General features: G+C 34.4%; 1 protein-coding gene across 1 annotated transcript; it reads right to left on the bottom strand.

Moving 5' to 3' along the window:
- Positions 1-4,115: 4,115 nt before the first annotated feature.
- On the bottom strand, positions 4,116-12,230 carry LOC116166060. The gene is made up of 4 exons (XM_031480884.1): positions 12,009-12,230; positions 5,648-5,730; positions 4,957-5,213; positions 4,116-4,908 (listed from the first exon to the last, which is right to left on the bottom strand). Exons 1-4 carry the CDS (start codon positions 12,146-12,148, stop codon positions 4,180-4,182), a joined length of 1,209 nt encoding a protein of 402 aa, XP_031336744.1. The 5' UTR covers positions 12,149-12,230; the 3' UTR covers positions 4,116-4,179.
- Between the last annotated feature and the right edge of the window lie 3,693 nt (positions 12,231-15,923).

Here is a 15,923-nt window from a genome sequence, read left to right as displayed (position 1 = left end):
TTATCAGATCCCACAAACCTATTTATATAAATATCATTGGACAATGATACAAAAAATTAATATACCTAATAGCTTACCATACACATTTTTCCCGAGTATTGTACTATGGTAAATTGCGGTTAACTGGATTCGCTCAATTACATCTCTATTTTAAGTCATGAGTTTCGAACTCAATTATTCTGATTCAAAATCATCTAGCAAACGTGGTTTAATATTCAACTTCCTAGTTTTTTTTAGATAAATTATGTGATACAATTCTTTTTCCAAACGAAACCGGTCACTTCTGATGAATGAATTTCAAGAGTGGTGTCCACACTTACCAAAATTAATGTGGTGTCGTATCCCAAGAGCTACGTAAAGAAACTAAACGATCATTACATGTATTTGCAGATGCATCAAAATCAATTTAGGCAGCATGCGAAGAATAGAATTGCACCTACAGATCGTATTACAATTCCGTGAATGGAACTTCTTGGTATATATCATAATATTGTTAAAGATTTAAACATTGGGCACATCTTCCGGCTTATTTTAATCTGATTCAATGGTTGTTTTATATTAATTAAAACCACCTACACTATTGTGTATTCAATCGAGCTAGTGAAATTCCAGAACTCACAAATCTCGAAAAATGGCAGCATCTTCCTAGTAGTGAAATGAAAATTACGAATTTTTAAAACGGGATGGGATTTTACTTGTACTTGGCAACTGAAGGGTTGCTTGTAGATGCTCTTAATATAAACGATCAAGGAGATAAAAATATTGGACCCATAACAAAATTCACATCCCCCTCAATCGATTACTGTTATACGTAGGTAAGAGCGAATTTTTAAAACTGAATGGGATTTAACTTATAATTGGCACTTGAAGGTTTGCTTGTAGATCGTCTTAACATAATTGATCAAAAAAATAAAAATTCTTTACGTGCAACAAAATTTACGACCCCTTCAATCGTATATTGCTACGTAGGTAAGAGCGAATTTTCTTAAAAATTACGAATCTTTAAAACGGGATGGAATTTTACTTATAATTGGATATTTAAGGGCTGCTTCTAGATCTATTAATCATAATCGATCAACGAAATAAATATATTTGATCTACCACAAAATTTACAACCCCCGCAATCGTATACTGCTACATAGGTAGGAGCGAATTTTCTTAAAAATTACGAATTTTTAAAACGGGATGGGATGTAACTTATAATTGGCAACTGAAGGGTTGCTTGTAGATAGTCTTAATATAATCGATCAGGGAAATAAAAGCATTGGACCCACAACAAAATTTACAACCCCCTCAATCGAATACTCTTACGTATGTAAGCTCGAATTTTTTTTTAAATTACGAATTTCTAAAACGAGATGGGATTTAACCTATAATTCGCAACTGAGGGGTTGTTTGTAAATCCTCTTAATATAATGGATCAAGGAAATAAAAGCATTGGACCCACAACCAAATTTAAACCCCCTCAATCGTATATTGCTACGTAGGTATAAGAGCGCATTTTCTTAAAAATTACGAATTGCTTAAACGGGATGGGATTTAGCTTACAATTGCCAGCTGAAGGGTTGTTTGCAAATCTTTATATAATTGATAAAAAAAATAAAAATACTTTACGTACAACCAAATTTACGACCCCTTCAATCGTATATTGCTACGTAGGTAAGAGAGAATTTTCCAGGGTAAAAAAGGAAGGTTGTACACTGTCTTTTTTGAGGCCCTCAGAAAAATTGTCTCAGATCGACTCGGAAAATTTTCTTATAGGATGTGGCCTGTAGAATCCATAATTTCAAACAGTTCCAAGATTGGGCTACTAGTTCAAAAGTTACAGCCCTTTGAATTTTTTTTCGAAATTGGTTTCTAGTCTATAAATTTTGATTGAGAAGTCTGATCGAAAAAGTACGAATTGTTTTGGATTCTACGCACCAAAATTAATAAGAAAAAGTGTTTTCCCGAGAAATTTTGGAGCAGTTGATTTTTGGTAAAAAAGGAAGGTTGTACACTGTCTTTTTTTGGGGCCCTCAGAAAAAATTTTCTCAGATCGACCCGGAAAAAAATTTTCTTTTAGAATGTGGCCTGTAGAATCCATAATTTCAAACAGTTCCAAGATTGGGCTACTAGTTCAAAAGTTACAGCCCTTTGAATTTTCTTTCGAAATTGGTTTCTTTTCTAGTCTATAACTTTTGATTGAGAAGTCTGATCGAAAAAGTACGAATTGTTTTGGATTCTACGCACCAAAATTAATAAGAAATAGTGTTTTCCCGAGAAATTTTGGTGCAGTCGATTTTTGGTAAAAAACCTGCGGAATTTCCTTAAAAATACGAATTGTTTAAACGGATGGATTAACTTATAATTAGCAACTGAAGGTTGCTTGTAGATAGTCTAATATATCGATCAGGAAATTAAGCATTGGCCCACAACCAAATTTACACCCCCTCAATCGAATACTCACGTATGTAAGCTCCGAATTTTTTTAAATACGAATTTTCTAAACCAGATGGATTTAACCTATAATTCGCAACTGAGGTGTTTGTAAATCCTCTTAATATAAATCGATCAAGGAAATAAAAAATAATTTGGTCCTTACAACAAAATTTACAACCCCGTAATCGAATACTGTTACGAAGGTAAGAGCGAATTTTCTTAAAAATTACGAATTTTTAAAACGGGATGGGATTTAACTTATAATTGGCAACTGAAGGGTTGCTTGTAGATAGTCTTAATATAATCGATCAGGGAAATAAAAGCATTGGGCCCACAACAAAATTTACAACCCCCTCAATCGAATACTCTTACGTATGTAAGCTCGAATTTTTTTTTAAATTACGAATTTCTAAACCGAGATGGGATTTAACCTATAATTCGCAACTGAGGGGTTGTTTGTAAATCCTCTTAATATAATCGATCAAGGAAATAAAAATATTGGTCCTACAACAAAATTTACAACCCCGTTAATCGAATACTGTTACGTAGGTAAGAGCGAATTTTCTTAAAAATTACGAATATTTAAAACGGGATGGAATTTTACTTATAATTGGCTATTTAAGGGCTGCTTCTAGATATATTAATCATAATCGGCCAACGAAATAAATATATTTGACCTACCACAAAATTTACAACCCCCGCAATCGTATACTGCTACGTAGGTAGGAGCGAATTTTCTTAAAAATTACCAATTTTTTAAACGGGATGGGATTTAACCTATAATTGGCAACTGAAGGGTTGCTTGTAGATAGTCTTAATATAATCGATCAGAGAAATAAAAGCATTGGACCCACAACAAAATTTACAACCCCCTCAATCGAATACTGTTTTGTAGGTATTAAGAGCGAATTTTCTTAAAAATTACCAATTTCTTCAACGGGATGGGATTTTACTTACAATTGGCAATTTAAGGGTTGCTGCTAGATCTATTAATCATAATCGATCAACGAAATAAATATATTTGACCTACCACAAAATTTACAACCCCCGCAATCGTATATTGCTACGTAGGTAAGAGCTAAGTTTCTTAAAAATTACGAATCTTTAAAACGGGATGGGATTTTACTTACAATTGGCAATTTAAGGGTTGTTTCTAGATCTATGAATCATAATCGATCAACGAAATAAATATATTTGAGCTATCACAAAATTTACAACCCCCGCAATCGTATATTGCTACATAGGTAAGAGCGAATTTCCTTAAAAATTACGAATTTTTAAAACGGGATGGGATTTTACTAACAGTTGGCAATTAAGGGCTGCTTCTTGATTTATTAATCATAATCGATCAACGAAATAAATATATTTGACCTATCACAAAATTTACAACCCCCGCAATCGTATATTGCTACGTAGGAAAGAGTGAATTTTCTTAAAAATTATACGAATTTTTTAAACGGGATGGGATTTAACTTATAATTGGCCACTGAAGGGTTGCTTGTAGATCTTCTTAATATAATCGATCAGGGAAATAAAAATATTGAACCCACACCAAAATGTACAACCCCCTCAATCGTATCTTGCTTCGTAGGTAAAGGCATTTTCTTAAAAATTACGAATTTCTAATACTGCAATGATTGGTGATGATTCCCTAGAAGTTTTTATTTCGACCCCTATAAGCAACTAAAGCAGAAAATTAATAAATTATTTATTGAATACTATACAATATATATAAAAATATATAATTTTATCACATTTCTATGTGCGTAAGTGATCAACTTTGACATCTTCTTTTGTGGTTGAACTGCTTATGTGTTCCTCCACATGATTAGTCTGTTTAAGTTCAGTATCACTTAGACTAGCTTCTATCGTTTCATTATCACAATTTAAGATCCCATTAATCTCAACATCACATTTTCTTGTAATATGTTTACTTTCAAACGCTTCATTTTCGGTAAAATTAATACTATTAATAATATTGGTCAAAGAATCTACTTCTTTCAATTCGTAATCGTTCCCGTCTACGTTTGTAGTATCATCGTTTATGCTGTTGATTAAATTTGTTAGCGAGTCATCTGTACGAAGGTCCTCGGTCGACTCTGTGGAAGATAGGTGAGCTTTTTCTTCATCATTACAATTTGTATGATGTAGAACATCAGGTCCCGTGGCTTCTACGCCATCTTCAATTGAAACGCTCTCGAGAACATTATCATTCTCATCAATGGGAACTTCCAGTTCCTTACTTTGCGATTTGTCCACTTGTACTGCGTCTATAGATGATACTACAACATCAGGAATATCAGTCGTGTACGCCGGTTCGTGCTCTTCGTCGGCCATTTTTTGGATTTCTTTGGTAATGTGGGCGATCCGAGAGGAAACTTCTGGATCGATAGTAAGTTCTGTATCGGAATACGTTGACATATCTGTGCCTTCGGAAGTTAAACTCCACTTGGAACCGTTATACTCCGAAGAGACACTGCAACCGTCCTGAAAGAAATAAAGCGTTACAAGGAGACATCTCGGCGAAGATCATACCAGACTTGGAGGAAGAGGCGCTCTTCTTTTTTTGCGCTTGATGTATAATTTAGTGGGGGGTTTGGCGACTGCATTTTCAAAGGGATTCGGAGCCGTTTGGTTAACGTCGCAATTTTGAGGTTGTACCTGTGACGATGATTTCGCAACCCTTTCGCTGAACCTAGATCTTGGCAGCGGTACTGGCGTAGAGCTTCGATTGGAGCTCTGATTTTCAGAGTATATGGTAGGAAGCGTTTGGCGATGCAAAGGAGCTACACCTGAAAAATGTAAAAATTACTTCACTATCGACAAGGTCAAGAAAATCGAAATGATGTGCGGATATACCGCCAAGTTCACCTATTATAATGAATCAGCGTGACTAGTCTTATTTCTGGCAATAAAAGGGCAAGAGATAACAATCGTAATAGTAATGTTTGCATAACTAGGTACCTAATGAAAATTGTTACCATTACTACCGCTCCTTACGTCCCCACCTACATTGAGCTAAATGCAAAATAAGTCTGGACGTGCAATGATTAAATATTTGCGTCAACTTGCATTAGAATGAATGTGCGATGATTACATTACCCAAACAAGAAACGATTAGCTAACCGTTTTAAATAAATTCGATTGTCATTATCTCTCATAGCAATCGATTTAAAATGTCGGGAAATAAACTATGACACACTAATTAGTAATGACGGATACTTACTTGGACTATTTTTGCGCAGTGGCAGAGGAGTAGGTGAAGCATCTTTCTCTTTACTCTTCTTTCCTCTGATAGATTTGAATAATCTGGAATCAAATGAACATTTTTATTATTATTTTCAAACTATATTCCAAGACTATGCTATCAACGATGTTCGAAAATGTTTTCGCTAACTATAATTTGAAACATGCCAATGGTCTAAGAAATGGATGTTGGGGACATTCCTCAGGTTTTTATTATTATTTTTTTGCAACAATATGTAACACGTCATTCTTTTACACAGTAACATAAGTCCAATGAAAAGGTCACCTACATATTAAAGGCTTATAGTAATTGTCACGCGATATGTTCAAAATAAGAAGTCAATTTATACACTCGGTTAATGGTTTTAATTAAGTTTTTTTTCATTTCCTATTGATTTATTTTCCCATTACACTATAATTGAAGTACGTATGAAGTAGAACTAGCACAAAATGTATCCCCTCATCCCTTTCAAAAGTAATTCGGAAAAAGCCTAACACCTTGTAATTTAAAATTCTGATCAGCCTCCTTGTCATAATGACGCTTCAATCTTTCATCCTGCACGAAAAGTTGGCACTTTACCAAGTTAAAATCTAAAAGAGTGCTCGTTTCATAATTTTTGTCTAAAAGACTGATTTAGATCAACAACGCACAATTTTGACGCGCAAAAATTTAGTGAGAAGAAGAAATCTTCTTTCGAGCTCGATGTTAATGTCCGTGAAAAGTACGCGACTCGAAAATGAACGAATCTACCTGTTCATCAAATTAATGTATCATTGTTTGTTTGTTTCCATTGTACCTTTGTCGTTTTCGGAAAACCACGGCCAACTTCACGAAAATACCATCAGACAAACTTTGAATAACTCCGCAAGTAGTACCTCAAATTTCATGTACCAAATCAGTTTCCATTGTATATATAGGTACTTGTCGACCCGGTACTGAAGGATAATGACTAATCTTGCGAGAGAATGGAAAAGATTTCAAATAAGTCAAATAAGTTTTGTGAATTATAAGAGCTACTGTCTGAAGCAAAATGGTAAATTAGCAAAGTTTACCGCAACTTTCAAAAGAAATGACCGCTACACCCCAGATCATCACGCTTATGCAGGTGCAGTTAAATCCGAATAAATCCCCTGAAGCATTCTAGGCAGAATTGCTTGCTTCAAAACTATCGTACATAACCCTCTATTTATAATCGTTCTGTTCCGAATTCCAGGTCTTATTATACTCGTTCAAAAACGCAATTTACCCTCTTGATAGTCGATAATTTTATTATGATACTTTGTAGACCTAGTTTATGACCGGCACCAAGTAATTGTAATATAATTGCCTATATGGTCGCATATAATTAAAGTTTTTCAGAGTCAAGTTTACTGTTTATTGCGTTTTCCCTAGAAGGTTAGAAATCTTTAATTTCCATTTTATGGATGTGAAGAGGATAACCCTCTTTACGATGTCATAAAGTTCGTCTTGTAATAACAATTTATAGGACAGATGTAAATTGTTGCATTATCGTTCCGTTATAGGTAGCCAAAATTCACGAAAGTGTTTTTGTTTATGGCGTTATAGAGTAGAATAATGGTAGTAATCGAGCAGTCTGTACGTCTCGAATTAGTAACGTCCCTTCAAAGACACTAAAACTTTTCATAAGCAAGTTTTGCACATTCTAAAAAGTCCATTCTGCGAAACACTACGTGTATATATTTAAAAATTTTCATCAAAATCCCGAGTACGAACTTGTCCATTTATATATTTGGCCCATGTAAATGCTGAAATTGATCAACGCGACTAAGGGGGTTGTAAATTTTGTTGTACGTCAAATATTTTTATTTCCTTGATCAATTATATTAAAAGGATCAACAAGCAACCCTTAAATTGACAATTATAAGTAAAATCCCGCTCCGTTTTAGAAATTCTTAATTTTTAAGAAAATTCGCTCTTACGTACGTAACAGTATTAGATTGAGGGGGTTGTAAATTTTGTTGTGGGTACAATATTTTTATTTCCTTGATCGATTATATTTAGAGGATCTACAAACAACCCTTCAGTTGCCAATTATAAGTTAAATCCCATCCCATTTCAAACATTCGTAATTTTTAAGAAAATGCCCTCTTGCCTACGTAACAGTATTCGAATGAGGGGGTTGTAAATTTTGTTGTGGGTCCAATATTTGATCGATTATATTTAGAGGATCTACAAACAACCCTTCAGTTACCAATTATAAGTAGAATCCCACCCCGTTTAAATAATTCGTAATTTTTAAGAAAATTCGCTCTTGCCTACGTAACAGTATTCGATTGAGGGGGTTGTAAATTTTGCTGTGGGTTTAATATTTTTATTTCCTTGATCAATTATATGAAAAGGATCAACCAGCAACCCTTAAATTGACAATTATAAGTAAAATCCCATCCCGATTTAAACATTGGTAATTTTTAAGAAAATGCCCTCTTGCCTACGTAACAGTATTCGAATGAGGGGGTTGTAAATTTTGTTAAGGGGTCCAATATTTTTATTTCCTTGATCGATTATATTTAGAGGATCTACAAACAACCCTTCAGTTGCCAATTATAAATAGAATCCCATCCCGTTTAAAAAATTCGTAATTTTTAAGAAAATTCGCTCTTGCCTACGTAACAGTATTCGAATGAGGGGGTTGTAAATTTTGTTGTGGGTTTAATATTTTTATTTCCTTGATTGATTATATTAAAAGGATCAACCAGCAACCCGACAGCAACCCTTAAATTGACAATTATAAGTAAAATCCCATCCCGATTTAAACATTGGTAATTTTTAAGAAAATGCCCTCTTGCCTACGTAACAGTATTCGAATGACGGGGTTGTAAATTTTGTTAAGGGGTCCAATATTTTTATTTCCTTGATCGATTATATTTAGAGGATCTACAAACAACCCTTCAGTTGCCAATTATAAATAGAATCCCATCCCATTTAAAAAATTCGTAATTTTTAAGAAAATTCGCTCTTGCCTACGTAACAGTATTCGATTGAGGGGGTTGTAAATTTTGTTGTACATCAAATATTTTTATTTCCTTGATCGATTATATTAGAACGATCTACAAACAACCCTTCAGTTGCCAATTATAAGAAGAATCCCATTCGGTTAAAAAAATTCGTAATTTTTAGGAAAATTCGCTTTTACCTACGTAACAGTAATCGAATGAAGGGTTGTAAATTTTGTTGTGGGTTTAATATTTTTATTTCCTTGATCAATTATATTAAAAGGATCAACCAGCAACCCTTAAATTGACAATTATAAGTAAAATCCCATCCCGATTTAAACATTGGTAATTTTTAAGAAAATGCCCTCTTGCCTACGTAACAGTATTCGAATGAGGGGGTTGTAAATTTTGTTAAGGGGTCCAATATTTTTATTTCCTTGATCGATTATATTTAGAGGATCTACAAACAACCCTTCAGTTGCCAATTATAAGAAGAATCCCATTCGGTTTCAAAAATTCGTAATTTTTAGGAAAATTCGCTTTTATACCTACGTAACAGTAACCGAATGAAGGGTTGTAAATTTTGTTGTGGGTTTAATATTTTTATTTCTTTGATTGATTATATTAAAAGAATTTACAAACAACCTCTCAGTTGCCAATTGTAAGTTAAATCCCATCCCGTTTAAAAAATTCGTAATTTTTAAGAAAATGCGCTCTTACCTATACGTAACATAGAAACCAATTTCGAAAGAAAATTCAAAGGGCTGTAACTTTTGAACTAGTAGCCCAATCTTGGAACTGTTTGAAATTATGGATTCTACAAGCCACATTCTAAAAGAAAAATTTTTTTCCGGGTCGATCTGAGACAATTTTTTTTGAGGGCCTCAAAAGAAGGCAGTGTACAACCTTCCTTTTTTACCAAAAATCAACTGCACCAAAATTTCTCGGGAAAACACTTTTTCTTATTAATTTTGGTGCGTAGAATCCAAAACAATTCGTACTTTTTCGATCAGACTTGTCAATAAAAAGTTATAGACTAGAAACTAGGGAATGCAATACCGGGATTTAGGCCGAAGGTACTTTTTTGTTAAATATTGTGATAATTAGCGATTTATTTTAATACAGAAGTTAACCGCACAGAATTGCTTATTCGCCAATTTATTTAAAGTTTTGCGAGATCCCGCAAATACCGTGACCCCGCGGGATTAACATCTATAACAATCCCGCAAATACCGGGATTGAGATTTTGCTGCGGGATTGCATTCCCTAGTAACAGTATTATTAATTTTGTTGTGGGTTCAATATTTTTATTTCCTTGATCGATTATCTTAAAAGAATTTACAAACAACCCCTCAGTTGCCAATTGTAAGTTAGATCCCATCCCGTTTTAAAAATTGGTAATTTTTAAGGAAATTCGCTCTTACCTACGTAACAGTATTCGAATGAGGGGTTGTAAATTTTGTTGTGGGTTCATAATTTTTATTTCCTTGATCGATTATATTAAAAGAATTTACAAACAACTCCTCAGTTGCCAATTGTAAATTAAATCCCATCCCGTTTAAAAAATTCGTAATTTTTAAGAAAATTCGCTCTTACCTACGTAACAGTATTCGATTGAGGGGGTTGTAAATTTTGTTGTACGTCAAATATTTTTCTTTCCTTGATCAATTATATTAAAAGGATCAACAAGCAACCCTTAAATTGACAATTATAAGTAAAATCCCGTCCCGTTATAAAATTCGTAAAGTTTCAGATAATTCGCTCTTACCTACTTCGCAATGTACGATTGAAGGGGTTGTAAATTTTGTTGTACGACAAATATTTTTATTTCCTTGATCGATTATATTAAAAGGGTCAACAAGCAACCCTTAAATTGACAATTATAAGTAAAATCCCGTCCCGTTATAAAATTCGTAAAGTTTCAGATAATTCGCTCTTACCTACTTCGCAATGTACGATTGAAGGGGTTGTAAATTTTGTTGTACGACAAATATTTTTATTTCCTTGATCGATTATATTAAAAGGGTCAACAAGCAACCCTTAAATTGACAATTATAAGTAAAATCCCGTCCCGTTATAAAATTCGTAAAGTTTCAGATAATTCGCTCTTACCTACTTCGCAATGTACGATTGAAGGGGTTGTAAATTTTGTTGTACGACAAATATTTTTATTTCCTTGATCGATTGTATTAAAAGGATCAACAAGCAACCCTTTAGATTGCCAATTATAAGTAAAATTCCCCATCCCATTAAAAAAATTCGAAATTCAGTGACTGTCTGTTTTGTGTCATTATTTGTGTAACGGAAGCCTACCGATTACAAGGTACCTACCTACATTATTGATGTTTTGATAAACGAGTAGACCCACCCATTTAATCAAGGTCTTAATCACACCACGCGATTTTTATGCAAATAAAAATAAAATGGGGGCGGATGGTAAATGGTACGTATTGTAAACCCCTAACCCAGTGCCCTCAAATTGGAACCCATCTCGTATTACGTAACTTTCTCAGGATCAATAACAATGTCACAAGTTCAACAATAGAGGGATATAGTACATGGAAATAATTGAATCGTCGATGCCAATTAATAACTGCCAGTGGCGTACATACCTACAAGGTCAAACAAATATGAATACTGAACATTGCTCCTTTAATTACGGCCCAAGTATGCTAATTGTATTTCATCACATTAGAGATGGATTCCTTCGTTAATTAAAATGAGCACGCCGATATTTTGTAATTGATTAATGTGAGAAATTCAGTTTTTGAGGATAGTCCCTCAATTTGAATTTATATATTCGTTCTTATTCAAACTTATCTTGTGAGATTCTTTGGACAATTCAATCAATTTTCAGGTAAGAAAATTGGATGAGGTTTAGGCGCCAATAAAATGTTTGCGCCAAAACATCGCGCGAAAATCGAGAAGTACCTAATTTTTGAGATTCTATAACACAGCGACTACTTCAGAAAGCTATTTTTGATAAAGGGAATCGTCTCAATAAACTGATAAGACCTACTCGAATGGCTACAACTTATCTGAAACCTTGATTAATATTGTAATTAAGGAATGAACTATGAAGTAATACCTATGTCACTTATTTATAGCCAATGAATATTGTAGAATATTTAAGTGACGAATGTTTACTAGCCTCGGCAGTCCAAAGAACAAAATAAAAGGTAAATACTGACAAATAAACTAAATGATAATCAACGTGAGAAAGCTGAAGTGTATTGTTACTTGCTTAAACGTAATCAATTACTCAGAAGCTAAATATACAACCAATTTTTCCAGAAAATATCCGCAATGCAGTTATACCTACGCATCTATTCGAAATAAAATAATAAAGCCAAATTACAGTTACAGTTACAAGTCGTGATACTTACAATGAATTTCTTAAAGTTTCTCCAAAACTACCGGATCGTTTTATTCTGCCAAATTTCCAAAATTTGAATTTCTGGTCGCCTTCATAAAACGGATTTAAATGTTCGGGGTAGTCACTAATACTAGAGCGTGGAATACTCATTTTACTAAATGCACGGAACCGCTATTACATAAAAAACATTGTACGCTTTACGGCAGCACTTGATAAATAAATGATAATCTTTTTCTAAATGTGTATCCCCCACTAATGTGTCAACAGTGGCGTAGTCGACTCCCACACCTGCGTAATTGTATTACTTTCATTCAAAGTCAATGACTCGATAAAATTTCGTTTATTACTTTTGTGTAATTACGACTGGAACTGTATGGAAAATTAACACAAAATCAACATCAAAATTCAGAACTGAAATAAATGGGTTAATATTATTATTTAGAAATTTCCTGAGGATGTCGACAATGATTACATCACGTATCGAATTGGCATAAAGAAGTCTGAATTCATTTTTAAATCTTATTGCTTCCGGTTTTTACCCTAGATGAAAATCTTGGACAGCAACCAAGATACACGAAGCAAACTAATTAATCAAGGGGAAATTTTACAACTATAAAATTACTGTTAAAGAGAATTAGTTGATAAGTGGATTTTGATCATAGTAGGTATTATACCGCTTTCTGTGTTTTTTTTTCATTTCAATACGTTTTTTTACCTTTAAGCATTGACTAATACCTTAGTCAATGCTATAACTTTTGACTTTCCGAAGGGGATCTTTACCGTAATACTAGTAATACTTGTAGATTTTGGCCCGTAGAATCTAAATCGTCCAGAAAATTGAAAATCGTACTCCAGTGTCATAAATTATTATAGCCCTTTCTGTGTTTTTTTTTTTCATTTCAATACGGTTTTTTACCTATAACCATCGACTAATACCTTAGTCAATGCTATAACTTTTGACTTTCCGAAGGCGATCTTTGCAGTAATAATCGTAATTCTTGTAGATTTTAGCCCGTAGAATCTAAATCGCCCAGAAAATTGAAAATCGTACTCCTGTGTCATAAATTGTAGCCCTTTTTGTGTTTTTTTTATTAGTACTAGCGGTAGGTATACCAAAAGATACTGCATTTTGTGATACCAAGGTGCCACTTGGTACAGCTGTTCCTTAGAACCATTTAGACGATTTGGCCCGAAGAACACGTGACATTTTCTATGTGGGTAGATTTTAGAGGAGGTGGAGGTGATTAATTGTAAAGTTTTTGAAAAAAAACTAAATATTGCCTAGAGACGAGATCTGGGTGTCAATTTAGCATGATTTTAATTCGAAGAATCCAATGGTATTATATAATTATATTTCTAAGACACACCCGGTAGTGTAAGGTATCTAGATTTATGTTTTTGTGGTCAGGGAATTCATTTATGCTAACAAAAATCGCGCATCGGAAGTGCATAGAGGCTTCACTACCTTACTTTCTGATGACGTTACGCGCCGTGAAAATATATTTCAAAGATACAAACTTATAACAATATTTTATATTTATAATAAAAATATACCTACAACGTTAAAACATGTAGGTGATGTATAGGTACAAAATTTATAAGGGTATGAAAGATCACCCAGTCACAACTTCCTTCGCGATGGTGGTATCCTAACTGAAAAGATATTTCACATATAAATATTGAAGGTTCTGTAGTAAATTATATTGAAAGTATACAATATCCTTACCCTTGGTTTGAGCAATCCCCCATACAATTTTGGCATGCAGGGGAACAGTGATAGTGTCGTCGGCAGCTTAACAGAAGGGTGTTGCAACCTGTTCTACAGCGGACTGCCTTCCATACCTGTGGCCGCTTGGACCACAGAATCTTTCATTATCTGACCCATCCTTCAGGACTTTCTCTTTACATGGTTTGCAGAGCCCTAGATGTGGCCAGCGACATACGCCGCTCTCTTTATGTGGTCCTCCAATGCAGCACGTGTTGGGGGAATTGATCAAGATGCTTACTTTCTGAAGCAAGCATTTGATTTCGTTATATCTGGACTAGGGAATGCAATCCCGCAGCAAAATCTCAATCCCGGTATTTGCGGGATTGTTAGATGTTAATCCCGCGGGATCCCGATATTCGCGGGATCTCGCAAAACTTTAAATAAATTGGCAAATAAGCAATTCTTTGCGGTTAACTTCTATATTAAAATAAATCGCTAATTATCACAATATTTAACAAAAAAGTACTTTCGGCCTAACTTAGAACTCAAAAAAACCTCCATTTATGTGCGGGATTAATCTCGCAAAAATGCTGCGGGATCCCGGTATTTCGGGATCCCGCAACTCCGGTATTGCATTCCCTAGTGTCTAGTCTATAACTTTTGATTGAGAAGTCTGATCGCAAAAGTACGAATTGTTTTGGATTCTACGCACCAAAATTAATAAGAAAAAGTGTTTTCCCGAGAAATTTTGGTGCAGTCTATTTTTGGTAAAAAAGGAAGGTTGTACACTGCCTTTTTTTGAGGCCCTCAAAAAAAATTGTCTCAGATCGACCCGGAAAAAAATTTTCTTATAGAATGTTGCCTGTAGAATCCATAATTTCAAACAGTTCCAAGATTGGGCTACTAGTTCAAAAGTTACAGCCCTTTGAATTTTCTTTCGAAATTGGTTTCTTTTCTAGTCTATAACTTTTGATTGAGAAGTCTGATCGAAAAAGTACGAATTGTTTTGGATTTGGATTTGGATTGCACCAAAATTAATAAGAAAAAGTGTTTTCCCGAGAAATTTTGGTGCAGTCGATTTTTGGTAAAAAAAGGAAGGTTGTACACTGCCTTTTTTTGAGGCCCTCAAGGAAAATTGTCTCAGATCGACCCGGAAAAAAATTTTCCTTATAGAATGTGGCCTGTAGAATCCACAATTTCAAACAATACATACGAAAATCAATTTTTAATATAGCAAATTGGCAACACGAAATGCTAGTAACCGGACATATTTGTCGCAAGTTATCTATAAATCTACGCACTGCGTAAATATATCGAAATATAACAAAATTAAATAACAAAAATACGATTTTTAAAAACAAAAGCCTAAATAGTATTGTTCTGACATCTAACGTTGGTATAATCGACTAGTTGTGTTACTGTTGAATGCAGGAAATTACTTTACCACTGGTCTATTAATTGAAGCTTTGATTCACAGAGGACGACACTTAATTATTATAGTCAAAGATCATTATTATAGTGCAAATTGTGAACACTGAGTTCACATTATGTACGACAGATGTCGGAATAGTGTATTATATTTTTTACCGTCATGAAATTTTTATTTTTAGCGCATTTTTGCAAAATTTTTTTTGTAAAAAGTAGCTTTTAATCTCACTTTGGCTGGCTGGCTGGCTGGCTGGCTGGCAGTAAATGCGCGCCCGTAGAAAAACGCTTGTAAAAAGACAAGGAGTGTACATGTAACTATCGGGGCCGTGTAATTAAGAACGTTAGGGATGGGGCTACAAGATTTGGAGTCGACGACATCTGGACGCCATCCCCGAGCGTATTATACTAACCTGGAGATATTTCAGTTTTTATCTATCTTCTTCTGCAGTTTTTCTCCGATTGTTTTCAAATTGGTGTCGTCGGGAAGATCTTGCCAACGCGCACAACTCCTGCGTGGCGGAATTTTGTTTTTTTTCCTAGGGGCGAAATAAACCACCTTTTGCGCGGCGCGCTTCGAGGGGTAGTCGACTTTGGGCGCCCAAAAGTTTCTTACAGCGCGAATCGCGGTCTCTCTTTCTCGTGTGACTAATAGAAGGTCGAGCTATGTGAAGTACCCAAAAGTTGAATACGATTTTATGCCGGAATTTTAGCGAAATCTACCAAAATGTGAATTACGAATGAACGGGACGTCGGAACTGTGTATCGACACAGGGAATGTGGTAACCCCCG

This window comes from Photinus pyralis, unplaced genomic scaffold (genome assembly GCF_008802855.1).
Source record: "Photinus pyralis isolate 1611_PpyrPB1 unplaced genomic scaffold, Ppyr1.3 Ppyr1.4_LG3a, whole genome shotgun sequence".
Classification (NCBI taxonomy): Eukaryota; Metazoa; Arthropoda; class Insecta; order Coleoptera; family Lampyridae; genus Photinus; species Photinus pyralis.
Note: the sequence above shows the minus strand (reverse complement) of the source record. Positions and strands in the feature narration are given on the sequence as shown.